Genomic DNA, 16,411 nt, shown 5'->3' with positions numbered 1-16,411 from the left:
GCAGTATTAATTCCCGGCCCCTCCCCCCCTTCCCTCCATGTTTCGCTCATTAGTTTGCCACATGACCACCTAATGGGGACAGAGTTTTTAACACATCGCTTGAAAAAATAGGGAGAGGGAGAAAAAGGGGGTTAAAGTAGCAGATGGTGGGGGGGGGTGAAGGAGCAGCGGAGTGGTGGAGATTGTGGGCAGCTGGATGAGGGCCGTTTCGTTTATGTTTTAAACAGATACGCGCGGTCAGGGATGCCAAGACTGGAAACGGAGTTAAAGAGCGGGATTATGTTCTTGTGAGGGGATAAAAAAAAAAAGAAAAAACACCCTCGTTTGTGAATGAACTGGCTGGTCCCTTTTCACTGTCCCTGGCTGCGCTGGCACTTTTGTGAATGAATCACTGAAAGGCGAAGCTATCGGACCGCCGTAGCCCTCTCTCAGCGTGCAGGCAGAGGAAGATGCCCCGACCGAGCGCAACCCCACCTACCCACTTCCTCCGAGCAGCACTCTAGCCCCCCTCGCCGTTTTGCACACTGTCTCTCACTCGCTCTTGCTCTTTCTCTCTCACAAACACACACACACACACTGTCTCTCACTCGCTCTTGCTCTTTCTCTGTCACAAACACACACACACACACACACACTGTCTCTCTCTCTCACTCTCTCTCGCTGTGACTCTTACTAAGCTGTTGTCTGTGTAGCATAGTGGTAAAGAGCAGGACTTATAACTGAAAAGTTGCCAGTTCGATTCCCTGCTGGGGAACTGCTGCTGTGCCCTTGGGCAAGGTACTTAACCTAGAATTACCTCAGTAAATATCCAGCTATATCAGTGGATAACATGTAAAGTTTGTAATCTTTATAAGTCACTCTGGATAAGAGTGTCTGCTAAATGCCAATAATGTAATGTAATGTGTCTCAGCAATGTTATTTAACATGAAAACATTATCAGTATCAGCCACCATCAGTTTCTTAATGTAATGAGTTACAGGGTACTGTTTACGTAACAACAAGGGAGTTTTGAATGGAATTATTTATATATATGAATCCCACAATTTGTTGTGGGTCATTCTGCCATTGCTCTGGAAGCAGTTACGTTTAGGTGTTATTCAGAGATAATGTTGGACATGAATATGAAACGTGTTTGACATCAGTAGTGGTCTCCCCACTTTGGGAGGAAGTGTGGGAAGAGCTGTGTGAATACAGTTTTGGCTATAATCTGATGCCCTCAGTTGTTGCAAAAAAAAAAAAAATCATTATCAAGCAAACTGTTACATTTTTAATATACAATACTACATAAATGGATGGAGGGGGAGTGATTAGTTTGGAAAACATCAGTTCATCCTCAGCTGGATAATCTGTGGAGCTTTTGATTTTAGATTATTTGAGTGTTACTTGTTAAGACTTCTCTTTGTAGAGGGGCGTTACAGGAATGGAAACATCTGCTGTCAGTGTAGACTGTTCTTACAGCGGGCCATTTGTGACTGCAAACAGCCACTGCTACAATAGCAGGGTAGACAGTGCAGGCTTCGGTAAAAGGGGAAAGCCTGGTGTGATACAGGTGACTCGTTCTTTGCTGTTATACGGGGGTTGCATATTTCAACCCCTTTTCAAGAATTCCAGCCGCTCCTTCTGTAAAATTCCATGTCAGTGGATGAGCACAAGTGGGTCTGCTTGTTACAGCAGCCATTCCATTCCACTGAGATAGGGCAGAGAGAAATATTCTTGGCATTTGTTTTATCACGCTGAACCCTACAAAACATTTTTTGTTGTTTGCTTTCCTCAAACCCGGCCGCAAGTCAAACCATTATTTTTCCATTTTTAACCGAGTAGGAGTCTCTGACTCTGACGCGCACCTTGTCACGTAAGAATGCATTGTATTGTTTCAGAGGAAATAAAAGTTAGCGGGGGGGGGGGGTGTCGAAGACATTGTCTCCTTCCCAAGGTTATGATCCTGTGAGGGAACAATGAGTGATAAAGTTGTGTGTTTTTTGGCACATCTTGAGGAATGTGTCAGCTTGACAGGATTATCCTCAATTATACACTCCACCCACAATAGTCATTTCTTCTTCTTTCCCTCCCTTGAAGCAGTCTTCTTCAAGAGCTTGAAGCAACTCTCTTGGCCTCCTGTCGTGATTCCTTTCATCAAAACAAATTATGAAAAATTAATTACGGGCCAAAAAAAGGTTAACGCCGCAGTTGAACATTTGCAGAGTTTGCTGCCCGAGTGACATTCCTTTCGGGCACGATGGAGAGTTGGGCACTGCGTGTTGAATCTTGGTGATACTCCCTTTGCTACCAGCCTGTGAAACTAGTTCTGTGGCAGCGTGCAGAGGGGAGTGACTGACCCCCCCGGCTGTGCCCCCGCAGGTTGAACTGCACGCCCTGCGCAGGCCTCTGTCCGAAGGTGTGCATGGGGCTGAAGACGGTGGACTCGGTCACCGCTGCCCAGGCCCTGCGCGGCTGCACCGTGCTCAACGGCAGCATGATCATCAACATTCGCGGCGGCAGTAAGTACAGCACCCCACGGCCGGCACCGTCACCTTTACTTCAGCTTCCGGAGCCGTTTCTGCGTTTCTGTAATGTGAGCAGCGAAACCAAAGAGAGCTGACCGGTATGGAGCGCAGCCAACACCACTCCAGTCCTGGGGGATAATTGTTTTTTTTCTTCCTCAGATAACATTGCGGCCGAGCTGGAGGCCAACCTGGGCCAGCTGGAGGAGATCACGGGCTACCTGATGGTCCGCCGCTCTTACGCGCTGGTGTCCCTGTCCTTCCTCCGCAAGCTCAGACTCATCCGTGGGGAAACGCAGGAAGTCGGGTGAGTAGCTCCCCCCCTCGACATTAATCCGTTCGATCCAGCTGGAGTGCCAAGAAATTTCATTTTACTCATGACCCTTGGGTCTGTTGTTTGTATGATGTTGGTGGAGAAGGATGTTTAGTGACATCCGTAAGCAGTCTAACGCTGATCTGATCCTGTTTTTCTGTGTATTTCTCAGGAACTACTCATTCTATGCTCTGGACAACCAGAACCTGCGTCAGCTGTGGGACTGGTCCAAGCACAACCTGACCATCCTGCAAGGCAGAATGTTCTTCCACTACAACTCCAAGCTCTGCATGTCCGAGATCCGGAAGATGGAGGAGGTGACGGGGACGAAAGAGCGACACACCAAGAATGACATTGCCGTCAAGACCAACGGAGACCAGGCCTCATGTAAGGCTGCGTGATCCGGGCCCCTGCCTGCCATAATCCACAGAGGTTCCACTGAGGTGGTCCTCACCTACCGAGAGGGACTGCAATGACACTCCCCCTCCCTCCTCTCTTCTCCCCAGGTGAAAACCAAGTGCTGAAGTTCACCCAGGTCCGCACGCTGTCCGACAAGATCATCATTAAGTGGGAACCCTTCTGGCCTTCCGATTTCAGAGATTTGCTGGGATTTATGGTCCTTTACAAGGAGGCGTAAGTGTGGGAATGAGAGCAGTGATGTGGATGCATCTGAGGGGTGTCTACTGCAACCATGAATGAGTCTGTTCTCTTCAGTGCATTAGTGTTACACAGCAGAGCACCCTGTAGCTTTTAATTGATGGAAGTGCTGTTTTTTTTTTTTTTCCTCTCTTCTTCAGACCGTACAGGAACGTGACAGAATTTGACGGGCAGGACGCGTGTGGCTCCAACAGTTGGGTGATAGCGGATGTGGACCCGCCGCCCCGGGCCACCGAGGGCAAAGAGCAGCAGGAGCCCGGACACCTCATCCACCCGCTGAAGCCGTGGACGCAGTACGCCATCTTCGTCAAGACGCTGCTCTCCGCCTCCGACGAGCGCGAGGTCCACGGCGCCAAGAGCGAGATCATCTACGTCCGCACCAACGCTACCAGTGAGTCCAACCCTTCACCGTAACGCACCTGACGGATTCTTCAGACCAATTGCTCCCACTTTCTGCCCATGACTGCATGCGACTAACCGTGGCCATAATGGGCATTATTTCATTATTTCGTGAAGTTTGGTTCTTTGCATCCTTACTACTGAATTTTACACTCTTGCTGTCAACACTAGTCAGAAAACTAGCTCTGATGTAAGGGTGGTAGGTGCACTAGTCAGGACATGATAACTTGGGCTTTGTATGGGGGTATACAAAGCCCACATATGTCTATTGAAGTGAGATGGAGATTTCAGGTGACTTATCCTTTTAAAAGTTCAGTCACGTTTTACAGTTCCAGTGTATGGCTGGACCGGGGCGATAATGAGTCCTCGTTACACGCAGGTCCGTGGATCAGCTCTGTTTCAGTCAGCGAGAGAGAGGTGCAGCAGAGGAATGTGTTCGGTGACTCTGCGAAAGCAAATAATGGCCTGCCCAGCGCAGGGCCGGTTTCACATCTTATTAACCCGCCTTGTGTGGCGCGCACGTGACAGAGCTGTCTGACAGTCTTCCTGCCGCGCGGTGTTGTCTTTCCTTCCTGCCGCGCGTCTGATCTTACCGCACGCGCTTCACCTTTTGCACCGGCAAGCTACATGCCAGGGCCCTCCTTTTCGGCGGCTGACAGAGCGGGCCGGCGCTGATGCATTACGCAACACCGCGGCGGCGGGTTACGTGGCGGGGCGTTTCGAGGAGACGCTTATTGTCAGATGAGTGAATCACTGGCGTGGCTCAATGGCATTTGCATTCTTCTCAGGGGGGAGGCTGTCATTAATCTGTACTTGTTGTTTTTTGTCCGGAACCGCGTCTGACAATGCTGTCCATCCAGTACTGTGAGGTTTCAGCAGGCACGTACTGCTGTGTGTAATTGCTATGTACAGGTCAGTCCTGAAGCTGTGTGGAGCCGGTCGCTCTCTGTAATGCTAACCATGTCTTTGCACACTGCCTTTTCACAGAGCCGTCGGTGCCCCTGGACCCCATCTCCTCCTCCAACTCCTCCTCTCAGATCATCCTGAAGTGGAAGCCCCCCACAGACCCCAACGGCAACATCACCCACTACCTGGTGTTCTGCCAGAAGCAGCCGGAGGACAACGAGCTCTACAAGTTCGACTACTGTCAGAAAGGTGGGCGCCGAACGTCCCGTCTCTGGGGCAGTCTGAGCAGCCTGGCTGCCTCCAGTGCGCATTCCTGAAGGAGCTCGCTTTCACAAACGGCTCCGACAAGTTCCTTTTGTAAATTTCCCCTCATTGTCCCCGCCTCGCTGCGCGTAAACCCTAAGCGAGTGGCCTTTGTAGTTGAGCTGTGGCAGGGGCGCGAGAGATGTAAATGAGCTTGCTTTCTCTCATGCGGGCGCAGGGATGAAGCTGCCGTCGCGGGCGCCCACCCACCTGGACAACGACGAGGAGCAGAAGTGGAACCAGACGGACGAGCCGGGCCACGGCAGCCGCTGCTGCGCCTGCCCCAAGACCGACACGCAGCTGAAGAAGGAGGCCGAGGAGTCGGAGTACCGCAAGACCTTCGAGAACTACCTCCACAATGAGGTCTTTGAGATCAGGTGCGCCCCTCCGGTTGCTATGGTCATGGTATCGCCCGGTGCTGGGGGCAGCTTTCACTCTCTGCCGACCAAAATTCACATCACAAAAGGTTTTGAATGGTTCAGTAGGCGTACCTCATAGGCGTTGTCGATGCCACTACCCTCCCCCATCGATTTTGATTGACAGTTTAGTCTTGCATCAGTGGGGGGCTGGCAGATAGTGTTCTAATAATAAAGCCTTGCGTCTTGTACCACTTAAGACCAAATCAAACAAAAATGCACTCCACTCCCAGTTTTAAAGTGGTTTTGTCAGCAAATTTGTCTTGGTTTTCCCTTAAGGCACCACGTTCTTGAGAGTGGAACAGGATGCACTTCTAGTGAGGGTCCTAGAGGAAAATAAGACTCCTGGAAGCCCCAAAAAATGGATTTCATGGAAAAAAGTTAGTTACAGAGAGGTACAGAGAGTGCTTTTCACTGTCTGAAGCCTGACGTTGTTTCCCCTCCTTTCAGCCACGCCGCTCTCCATTTGTGAGAGTGGAGGTTACCCAAAGGAACCCCAGATGTCTCTGGCATTCTTAAAGAATAGATGACTCTGCCAGAAAGAAGGAAACATTGCTTACGTAGTTCTGGTTTTAATAACAGTGGAGTCAGTGACTTGGGGGCTAATGGTTTCGAATCCCTTTAGGGAGGCTGCTTGTTGTACCCTGTAGCAGAAGAACACTAGCATCATAGGATGTAAAATTCTAACCCAGTGTCTGTAACGGAGTTCATTGCCCTCAACGTCTTTATGTAATAAACCAACCTGCCCTGCCCGGCCTTGTCCTGCCCTGCCCGGCCTTGTCCTGCCCTGCCCTGCCCTGCCCTGCCCTCTGCATCCCAGTAACAGTGAACAGTACAGAGTGAAGGGACATATATGCCCAGAGAAATCAGCGCTGGTTTTTAGTCTAAACTGGCAAGGCTTGTTGTGAGTGTGGCTGATTGAATGCCCTCTGAGAGGTGGTAGTCAGTGCCACCCTGCACTCTGCAAAATGAATCTGTGTTCATAAATCTGTGGCCCAGGGGAAGTTTTCGGTCAGCCCCCGTCTGGTCTCGTAGTGCTGTGCAGCGCTTCGCTGCCCGTTTCACGTCACCGCGGTCATTGAGGGGGCAGGAGCGAGGCGCTCTGAAAGTGGTTCATTTCTTGTTTTTGCAGAACCTCTCCTGCAGTAAGCGAAGCGTCTGACAGTAGGTAAGAACTGGTGCTCTGTGTTAATGCACAGCCTTCACCAAGTGGGTCAATGAGAACAAATAACCAACCACGTCAGGTGCTGGAAACAGTAATTTGACGCACTAATTATTCAGTTTGCTTCATCATCCACCGCAGCTTTATTCTGGAAAATTCCCACCCCCAAAAAACTGCTTGCAGTTTCAGAGAATCAAGGTTTTAGTAGCCCAAAAAAAAAAAACCCACATCCTCGTCTCACGTGTGGTGTGTCTCAGAGCTGAAAGGGAAGAGAGGACGTGAACTTTAATTATAAATCTCTGCACATTCCGCTTTGATTGTGACACCAGTAAAAACGTGTGAAATTCAGCACCATCCCAGAGGCTCTGTTGGCAGGTGGAATCACACGCGTGGCTGGTTGGAGATGTACAGCTGACTGACACGGCGCAGTGCCCCACGGGCTTCGGTCTCCTAAACGCAGGAACGGTATTCGTATTAGCCATTCGAGCCAGTCGTGGGAATCGCAAGGTGAATCGGAGTGCGAACTGCGCGCTTCCGCCCTGCCGTCGTATCGAAAAACGGGCTTAAGTCGTTGCCCTTTCTGTTTTAGCTACAGATTCATAAGCAGAAAGATCTTATCCAACCGGGAATGCATTTGTGCGCGTTTAATTATTCTAATTGTTCCGCTCGGACGGGAGATTACGGAGCTGCCCGGTCCTTGGCAGCCGTTCACAGGGAGAACAGCAGGGCAGTCTGGCCGGGGCGGTGTTTTGCCGTTGTTGTTGTCACCCGCTTTAGCGCGCCGCCGGGCAACCCGTCAGTGGCGCGGGCCTTGTTTGTGCGCGCATTCCGGAACCCAGCTGCAGCGGCGGGGTCGTCTGGTGACACGGAGGCTCCAGCCCTGCCTCCCACGGGGGTGATTACTGCGCCCATTATCGCATATGCCAGTCTGGACCCCCCCCCCCCCCCCCCCCCCCCCAAGTTTAGTCTCCTGCTAAGGTTTAACCTTGTGCTGCACCAAAACACAAGGTCACCCCCGGATGAGGGAGGCCGAGTTTAGAGAGTCGGAAGGAGCATCCTGCCAGGCAGCCCTGCTCTCCACTGGTGCCATGAGTCCAGCATCTGCACCCCCTCCCTCTCGTGAAAAGCACCGGCTGGGAGCACCACGCCATCTTTTCTCAGCTTTTTTCTCTCAATGTCAAGTATAACAGCGAGGCTTGGAAAATGGCATCCCCCTGAATATCATTTCCATGTTTTTCTTGAACAGGGATGGGTCGAAAGCTGCAAGCCTCACAGTTATTTAACATTTCATCGCTCCTGGCTCTCTGGCACCCGTCGCTGGTGCCATGCCTGATTAGATTTGTGTTTGCAAACCTGTTTGCACTGTAATTCCCTCATGATCCAACATGAGGAGGAATTCAAGAAAGGGTGGAATGGCTGGAAGCAACCTGAGGTGAACAATCCCGTTTCCCTGGAACCAGGTTAGCGCAACCTGGAGCCAAAGCTCACTGACCCAGGGCAGCACAGTTTCTGTTCCCTCATATTAGCCATAGCCATAACTGTGGCGCGCTGTATCACGCTGAGAGGCAGCGGCAGTTCATATTAAGACAACTGCCTGGACTTCATCTGCAGTCCAAAGGCTGAGGTTTTCTTGACAAGCTAGACCTCATTTTAAGTTCCATCTACCTCTGGTTGTTTGGCTATCGCCGATGGCAGCTTGTCCGGCGCCGGTAAGGCTAGCAGGCTGAACTGATACGGGTCCGAGCAGCAGGAAAGAACGGAGAACCCTGAACCTGAACTCGGGAGAGCCAGCCTGGTTCCAGCTCTGCAGCAGAAAAAAAGAGGCAGAGAACATCATCCTGTGGTTTCTCCTCTCCTGAATTGTGGCGTATTGCCTCCATTCTTCCCGCCCTCTCTGCTTGTTTGTCAGCAACCAAAGAACATGACCCGCTTCCTTAAAGAGCGGCCGTGCATCAAGGACACTTGTCACAGAACCCTTGTAATTACTGCCAGGGTCCCCGCCATCACTCAAGGGCACATGCTCTTTAGCACTTGATTAAACTCCCTCGCCTCCAGTCTTGACAGCTTTAAGGTTCAGTACAATCGCACTCCCTCTGCATTCAGTCGCCTGGGATTGTTGTGGGAACACATAGCTCTGCGGTTCATAGTTGTGCACTACCCCCTCTGCCTCTTCCACTGCAGGCAAATGCAAACATCGCCATGTAAAAAGCTCTAGGGCCCCACCTAGTGGTGAGCAGCCTCACCCGCCACTTGGGAGAGAAACCGAGGTGTGAAATGTCATCTAGCTGACTTCTCTGGAGTAAAGGTCACCACAGCTACAGGGCGCACATTTAATACCGGCTGTGATTTGGAGGTGTAATTATTCTGTAATTGGATACCATAAATTTGCATGGCAAGTAATTGCGGGGAGATACAAAAAAGGCAACATTTGGCAAAAATTATGGGTTGTGTTTGTTGCGGTATTGTTTATGGTGGTGTGTGTCTGGGTAGGAGGTGAGTCTGTCCGGGTCTGTTACGAGCGCACATTAATCCTGGGGTCGGCGTAGCGTCCCGGTGGCTCACTCCGCTCGCTCTCGCCGTGCAGGCCCTCGCGGCGGCGCAGATCGGCGGTGGGCGTGGCCAATGGGACCCTCCCCCGCTTCTTGACCACGCCCCCCAGCCTGCCCAACGCCTCGACCACCCGCAACCCGGACGAGGAGGAGAACAGCAAGGTGGTCCTGAAGGTCAGCTCCAAGGAGTCGACAGTCATCTCCAACCTGCGCCACTTCACCAGCTACCAGATCGAGATCCACGCCTGCAACCACCCGACGGACCCCTCGCGCTGCAGCATGGCCACTTACGTCAGCGCGCGCACCATGCCGGAGGGTACGCATTCACTCCTCTCTCTGTCTGACGTTAGCCTACAGGGGCTACTCTCCCCCTCTCCCTCTACCCCTCTCTCTCTCTCTCTCTCTCTCTCTCTCTCTCTCCCTCTCCCCCTCTCCCTCTACCCCTCTCTCTCTCTCTCCCCCTCTCCCTCTACCCCTCTCCCTCTCTCCCCCTCTCCCTCTACCCCTCTCTCTCTCTCTCTCTCTCTCTCTCTCCCCCTCTCCCTCTACCCCCCTCTCTCTCTCTCTCTCTCTCTCTCCCCCTCTCCCTCTACCCCTCTCCCTCTCTCCCCCTCTCCCTCTACCCCTCTCTCTCTCTCTCTCTCTCTCTCTCTCTCTCCCTCCCCCTCTCCCTCTACCCCCCTCTCTCTCTCTCTCTCTCTCTCTCCCTCTCTCCCTCTCTCTCTCTCTCTCTCTCTCTCTCTCTCTCATGGACAGTGTTGCTGTATACTTACTTGGATTTGATGGCTTCTGTTCTCTGGCCTTCCACAGAGAAAGCTGACGACATCGTGTACCCGGTTATCTGCGAGATGACCGATTCCCCAGAAATAGTGCACGTCAAGTGGCAGGAGCCCAAAGCCCCCAACGGCATGATCATCCTGTATGAGGTCAACTACAAGAAACTGGGAGACCAAGAGGTTGGTGCACACGTGCGTGAAAACGCACTCACTTGCGTGCAGGATCCCCCCTCTTAAAGCATGAAAGGGGAGCTCTGAGGCCTTTTCGCATGGATGATAGGTCTGGAAGTGGCGCATGCAAATAATAATGGTCTGTCCTTATCAGAGAAACGCTCCCACTGCCGTGCTCCCCTCTCCTGTGTAATCCATTATAACCTCTCTTGGACTGATAAGTGTTGCCACCTTAGGTTTTGCGTTTTGCACAGTGGGAAAACAAAGCACAAACATGAACTCGAGGGACCGATGTCGACCCGTGTGTGTATCGACATTTCTCGTTCGCTGCCTCTGTTTTGAATCGGCATGAATGTGTGGGCCAGCGACGCTGCTCTTTGCTCCTGTGCTGTTTTCGCCGAAGAGCTCGTAGTATTTCCGTTGCCATGGCGACCCCGCTAATTGGCTAGAATCTGCCAGCACCAAGAATAGCTCGGTTTTTCTCCGTAGACCAGGTGCTTGGAGCTGTCTGTGCCTCTTCTGTTTGTCTAGAGCAAGCCATGAACCCTCTTAAAGCCATTTCATCCACCCAAGGTTAAAATGGACGATGTTTGTGCAAATGTTCCGGTGCAGACACAGTACAAATGGAGATACATGATAGTGTAATAGTTTTTTTTTGTATTCAGAATGCTTTTTGGTGGATGGGGAAATACTGGGTATATGTGCAGATTTCTTGCTCTTTTCATGGTTTACTTCTGCAGTGAAGTTACCCTGAGAGAATGTGGTATTGTAGAATATTGTAGAATATTGTAGAATGTGGGAAAAGGGATATTATCTGTCAAAATCTGTAAGACAAAGAATCCATCAAAGCAAGAACCTAACATCAAAGAAATTCTTTTGATCGTTCTAGCTTTCGGTTGTCGGGTGGTTCCAGGGATGAGAGCTTTAGCGTCTTTGTCGGTTAAAAGGTACGCTCTTCTCACCTACCTGAAGCTGAAGGCTGCTACACTGTGCCTCACTCTGCAGGAGCTGCACCAGTGCGTCTCCAGGAAGAGCTACGCCTCTCACGGCGGATGCAAGCTGCGAGTGGTGCACCCGGGGAACTACACCGTGAGGATCCGCGCCACGTCGCTGGCCGGAAACGGCTCCTGGACCGAACCGGTTTACTTCAGCGTCCCGGACAGTAAGTGGCGGCCCCGCCTGGCTGCGCAGGCTCGCCTTAGCGCCCCTCACGCAAAGCCATCTCGGCCGCACTAAGAAAGGCATGAGAATTTCACGCCGTATGTTAGCAGGGGTGGAAGTTCGCTGTTGGCTGAGATCTGTGTTCAGGGTTTGGCTTTATGGGGTGGGGAGGACGCCTCTCTCACTGGTGCGTGTCCTTTAGGATCGGACCCGGACGGCATGGTGAAGATTGTGATTGCTCCAGTCATCTGCATCATTCTTCTCCTCTTCGTGGGAGGCGGCGTTTTCATGGTCCTCAAGAAAAAGTAAGTGTTTATCGGCCGTGTCCTCCTCCTCCTCCTCTGTGCAGACCCGGGGAGCCCAGTACACACGTGATTTTCACATGTGAGGCTGTTCTGACAGCTTTGCATTACATTGCATTACATTCATTTGGGAGACGCTCTTATCCAGAGCTACTTCCAGCACAATAAAACATGTTTCCATTCAAGTTGAATGAGCAACAGTGTCAGACCAGGCTAACAACACTCCCAGACCAGTGAGTGTGAACATAACACTATTTAAGCCCTACCCTAAGTTGACTTGTGCAACCTGACTAGACAAGGGAAACTCTTTTTTAAATCTCCTTTAAACTCCTTTTTAAACTCCTTTACTCCAACAGACAGACCGAGGGGCCCACCGGACCACTCTACGCCTCCTCGAACCCGGAGTATCTCAGCGCCAACGACGGTAAGGACGCCGGTCCGCATAGCTCAGGGCTCTGTCCATGTCGTAAGGCCGGTGTGTGTGACAGAGGCTGTGTTTGTCGCGTGCGCAGTGTATGTGCCGGATGACTGGGAGGTGGCCCGGGAGAAGATCACCGTGCTGCGAGAGCTGGGCCAGGGCTCCTTCGGCATGGTCTACGAGGGCATCGCCAAGGACATCGTCAAGGGCGAGCCAGAGACGCGCGTCGCTGTGAAGACGGTCAATGAGTCGGCCAGCCTGCGGGAGAGGATTGAGTTCCTCAACGAGGCCTCGGTGATGAAGGCCTTCAGCTGCCACCATGTGGTAAGAGACGCTGAGCCCAGCGGGATGGGCCTTGGAGGTTCTTATAGTAACCAGAGCTGATGTCATAACACCCGTTACTCTTCGGTGTGGTTCTCACAAGCTGCGGCAGGGCCTCAGAAAGTTTGCAAGCCTGCCCATCAGCATAATCACTGTTCACAGTTAACCGTGTTTTCCGCAGATGTAAATGAAGAGTTGTACAGGGCTGGAGTACAGCACCAGTCAAAAGTTTTGACACACCTACTCATAGAAGGGTTTTTTCTTTATTTTTACTATTTTCCCCATTTTGCAGTAATAGTAAAGACATCAAAATTATGAAAATTTTTTAAATCAATTTTTTAAAAGAAAGTCATATATAGGCATCAACTTCACTATTCATATTAAGCAACAAATTTCAAGAATTTAAGCATAAGTCTTACCATGTTCCCAGTCTCAACATGTCTTTGAACATGTTTGCTATGATCTTAATCAGGTGTGTCACTTTTGACTGGTACTGTATGTGTTGGTTTTGGCAGAGGCAGCCACTCACTAATCTTCCTGTCTGACTGCGCAGGTGCGGCTCCTCGGCGTGGTGTCGAAGGGTCAGCCCACGCTGGTGGTGATGGAGCTGATGACCCACGGGGACCTGAAGAGCTACCTGCGCTGCCTGAGGCCCGACGCCGAGGTGAGACTTTCCCTCGACTCTGTGGCTGCTCTCGCTGCTGGAATGCTCTGTCCTGCCGACAGGAAGCTGTCGGGTGTTTACCTCAGGCGTAACACGGCCTCTCTCCTGTGGTCTGCGCAGAACAACCCCGGCCGCCCTCCACCCACCCTGAAGGAGATGATTCAGATGGCAGCGGAGATCGCCGACGGCATGGCGTACCTCAACGCCAAGAAGTTTGTCCACAGAGACCTGGCCGCCAGGAACTGCATGGTCGCTGAGGATTTCACTGTTAAAATTGGAGGTGCGACAGAAATGTGTACCACTAGCTTGCCTCAAACATTTAATCTTTTTCTCCAGGCGATTTTGGTTTGTGTGGGGGGTGGCAGTGTAGCATAGTGGTAAGGAACAGGGCTCATAACCGGGAGATTGCCGGTTTGATTCTCCATGTTGGGCCCTGCTGTTGTACCCTTGGACAACATGCTTAAGCCACAATTGCCTCAGTAAATATCCAGCTATATAAATGGATAACGTGAAAATTGTAATCTGTGGAAGTCGCTCTGGATGAGAGTGTCTACTAAATGACAATAATGTAATGTAATGCGTCAGGGCCAGTCAGGAACAGAGGAAGCTCTGTGTGAAACATGGTTAATGGATGGTCTATGAAAGGATCATCAGCGTTTAGCTTCTCTCATGCCTGGCCTGCCTGATCTGTAATCAGTGTTAATGTATGTTGGCCCCCCTCAGACTTTGGCATGACGAGAGACATCTACGAGACTGATTACTACCGGAAGGGCGGGAAGGGGCTGCTGCCTGTCAGATGGATGGCTCCTGAATCACTGAAGGATGGTGTCTTCACCGCTCACTCAGACTGCTGGTACGTCTTCCCACGAGTCACATGATGAAGCTCCTCCCCTGCACCCTTGTATTTGTATCTCTTTATAAAGAAATCCTCTTTGTAAACGGGGGGGGGGTGTCTTTACAGATATTCAAGGCAATGTTCACTTCACAACTTCACATGTCACTTTACATCTGTCAACTACTGTTTGTTTTATGTAATCATAGGACCGTATTAAGCCACTGGTTAATTTGTGTTCCTTTTATTCTCATTTTAAAAGCCCTCGTTCAGTGGATGAACAGGGATTACGGGGCTGGACAGAGATGTCTGTGAGGTGCTCGTTCTCAGTGTGGATTTGCTGTTCACGTTTCAGGTCATTTGGAGTGGTGCTGTGGGAGATCAGCACACTAGCAGAGCAGCCTTACCAAGGACTGTCCAATGAGCAGGTCCTCAAATTTGTCATGGACGGAGGATACCTGGACCGCCCAGACAACTGTGCCGAGAGGATGTAAGTGTAAAATAATTTTATCAGCGGTATTAGTCCTCCAACCTTGGGTCAAAAAATGCATACACAATGACATGTAATGCTTTTGTTTATTGAAAGAACACTGATATAGAATTATTACTAAATAATAATTAGGCTAGACCTAAGTACTGTCTCAAGAACAGCACACATATTCAGAATGATACTTATAGATACAGTAGCTTTCTCACATATTGCAGGTTTCTATATGTATATATTCCGTACTTTCAGTATATGTCTGGAAAGTGATGTCGTAGTTTGCTATGCTGTTGTCAGTCCTGATAAACAGCTGCCGTACTTAGAGTATCCATAAGAATATAAAAAGTTGGAAGGAGATTAGAAAGCACGTGGGCAGTGGCTCAGAGACCTGTTGCTGCTTTTTTACTGTGGGAGATGGGCTTGGGTGAGGTCTTTCTCCAGCTGCAGAGTCCCCAGGATCGGCGAGTCTTTATTTGGGGCATCTCCCCTCTTTCCCAGGCACAACCTGATGCAGATGTGCTGGCAGTACAACCCCAAGATGAGGCCCACCTTCCACGAGATCATCGAGATGCTGAAGGACGAGCTGCACCCCAGCTTCCAGGACGTGTCCTTCTTCTACAGCGAGGAGAACAAACCCCCCGAGAACGAGGAGTTCGACATGGACTTCGAGAACATGGAGAGCATCCCCCTGGACCCCTCGTCGTACTCCCAGCGCGAGGAGAGCCTGGGCAGAGACAATGGGCCCACCATGGGCCTGCGAGGAAACTACGAAGAACACGTGCCCTACACACACATGAACGGTGGCAAGAAAAACGGCCGAATCCTATCCTTACCTAGATCCAGCCCTTCCTAACATTTCCTCCTCCTCTCTTTGGTTTTTTTCCTGTTTTGTAATTATTATTTTATTTTATTATTGTTCTCGCAGAGGCCCTTCAATGACAGATCTCAGGACTTTTTTTTTTTCTTCTTCACAGCTGCCACAGCGCGATGACACAGGATGCAAGCCCTTTTTGTATTCATAAAAAACTTTCACAGTGTCATCCTGTTCATCTACTACTTCTCCTCTATCTTTATTTTATTTTTTTACAAATGCCAAGTTTCCAAGACTGGTCAATGGAAAAAAACTGTGAACACAAACCCTCGACAACCAGAAGGCTGCTTAACCTCCACCTCTTCAGACTGTCTCATCTCTCCCCTAAGATGCGTTTGTCTGTGTTTTTAATGACTCTTCTTTTCTCTTTTTCTTTTTTTTATTTTTTAGAGAAAGTGGCCTTTTTATATGTGGCCTATAAACAAAGAGAAGTGTCTATGCTTGCATTCATTTCCTCTGAACAATGGAACAACCGTTCAGAACTGTGGGATGGCATAAACTCTCTTAGAACAAACGTCTATCCATAGAGGAAACTTTTTTTTTTTCTGTTCTGCAGAATTCCAAACTTCATACATATTCAGTAGATGTTTGGTGTTTAGTTTTAATTTATTTGCGTTTTTTTCCTTTTTCCTTTCTTTCAGTTATCTGTCTGTTCTCACATCACGGCTGAAGGATATTTAAACAGTTGTAAAATTGGATAAAAGAGTTCCTCAGATTGACCAATAGCTGCTGCTTTGATATATATTTTTAGTGGGTATAGAATACTGCATATGTGTGTGTATGTGTATGTATATGTACGTATATGTGCACACACACATACATACGTGTTTTTGTACATAGCGGATATTTTGTAATGTTTTCATCAGAGGCTTTGCTGGTTATAGAGATGTTTTTACATTGTCATTTATCTTTTTTATTTTTTCTAATCCAAAAATCACACTAATTCTCCTTAAATCTTTGGTGTTTTCTGCCCACCACGCTTGTCCATACTTGAAGTGTTTTAGATGCTTTCGGCCTCAAATATCAGCCCAAAACTTTAAGACCAAATAAAATCGCGTTATAAAGAAGAGAGCTCAGTGCTGCAATCTTGAACAGCAGTTGGAGTTGGTTTCCACTGATTATTCTACCAACGCTGCTGTCTGAAACATAATGTTGCTCCAAAATGCACATTGTACGTCACAATGTGGTACAAACAAGAGATGATT

General features: G+C 49.9%; 1 protein-coding gene across 2 annotated transcripts in view; it reads left to right on the top strand.

Moving 5' to 3' along the window:
* The window catches only part of insrb (insulin receptor b), a 93,624-nt gene extending 77,673 nt beyond the window's left edge, over nt 1-15,951 (top strand). The window contains exons 4-22 of one of the 2 annotated variants that reach the window (XM_036522729.1): nt 2,359-2,498; nt 2,664-2,808; nt 2,987-3,201; nt 3,321-3,447; nt 3,612-3,862; nt 4,858-5,025; nt 5,258-5,456; nt 6,628-6,663; nt 9,242-9,522; nt 10,017-10,162; nt 11,159-11,315; nt 11,517-11,619; nt 11,973-12,040; nt 12,129-12,358; nt 12,909-13,019; nt 13,140-13,299; nt 13,743-13,872; nt 14,207-14,341; nt 14,834-15,951. In XM_036522729.1, coding sequence (XP_036378622.1) covers nt 2,359-2,498; nt 2,664-2,808; nt 2,987-3,201; nt 3,321-3,447; nt 3,612-3,862; nt 4,858-5,025; nt 5,258-5,456; nt 6,628-6,663; nt 9,242-9,522; nt 10,017-10,162; nt 11,159-11,315; nt 11,517-11,619; nt 11,973-12,040; nt 12,129-12,358; nt 12,909-13,019; nt 13,140-13,299; nt 13,743-13,872; nt 14,207-14,341; nt 14,834-15,188 — 3,157 coding nt within the window. In that variant the 3' untranslated portion in view covers nt 15,189-15,951. The remainder of the gene's footprint in view (nt 1-2,358; nt 2,499-2,663; nt 2,809-2,986; nt 3,202-3,320; nt 3,448-3,611; nt 3,863-4,857; nt 5,026-5,257; nt 5,457-6,627; nt 6,664-9,241; nt 9,523-10,016; nt 10,163-11,158; nt 11,316-11,516; nt 11,620-11,972; nt 12,041-12,128; nt 12,359-12,908; nt 13,020-13,139; nt 13,300-13,742; nt 13,873-14,206; nt 14,342-14,833) is intronic. The other variant, XM_036522728.1, reaches the window with a different exon arrangement.
* Nucleotides 15,952-16,411: the final 460 nt, after the last annotated feature.

The sequence above is a fragment of the Megalops cyprinoides genome, chromosome 2 (assembly GCF_013368585.1).
Source record: "Megalops cyprinoides isolate fMegCyp1 chromosome 2, fMegCyp1.pri, whole genome shotgun sequence".
In the NCBI taxonomy this organism is placed as follows: Eukaryota; Metazoa; Chordata; class Actinopteri; order Elopiformes; family Megalopidae; genus Megalops; species Megalops cyprinoides.
Note: the sequence above shows the minus strand (reverse complement) of the source record. Positions and strands in the feature narration are given on the sequence as shown.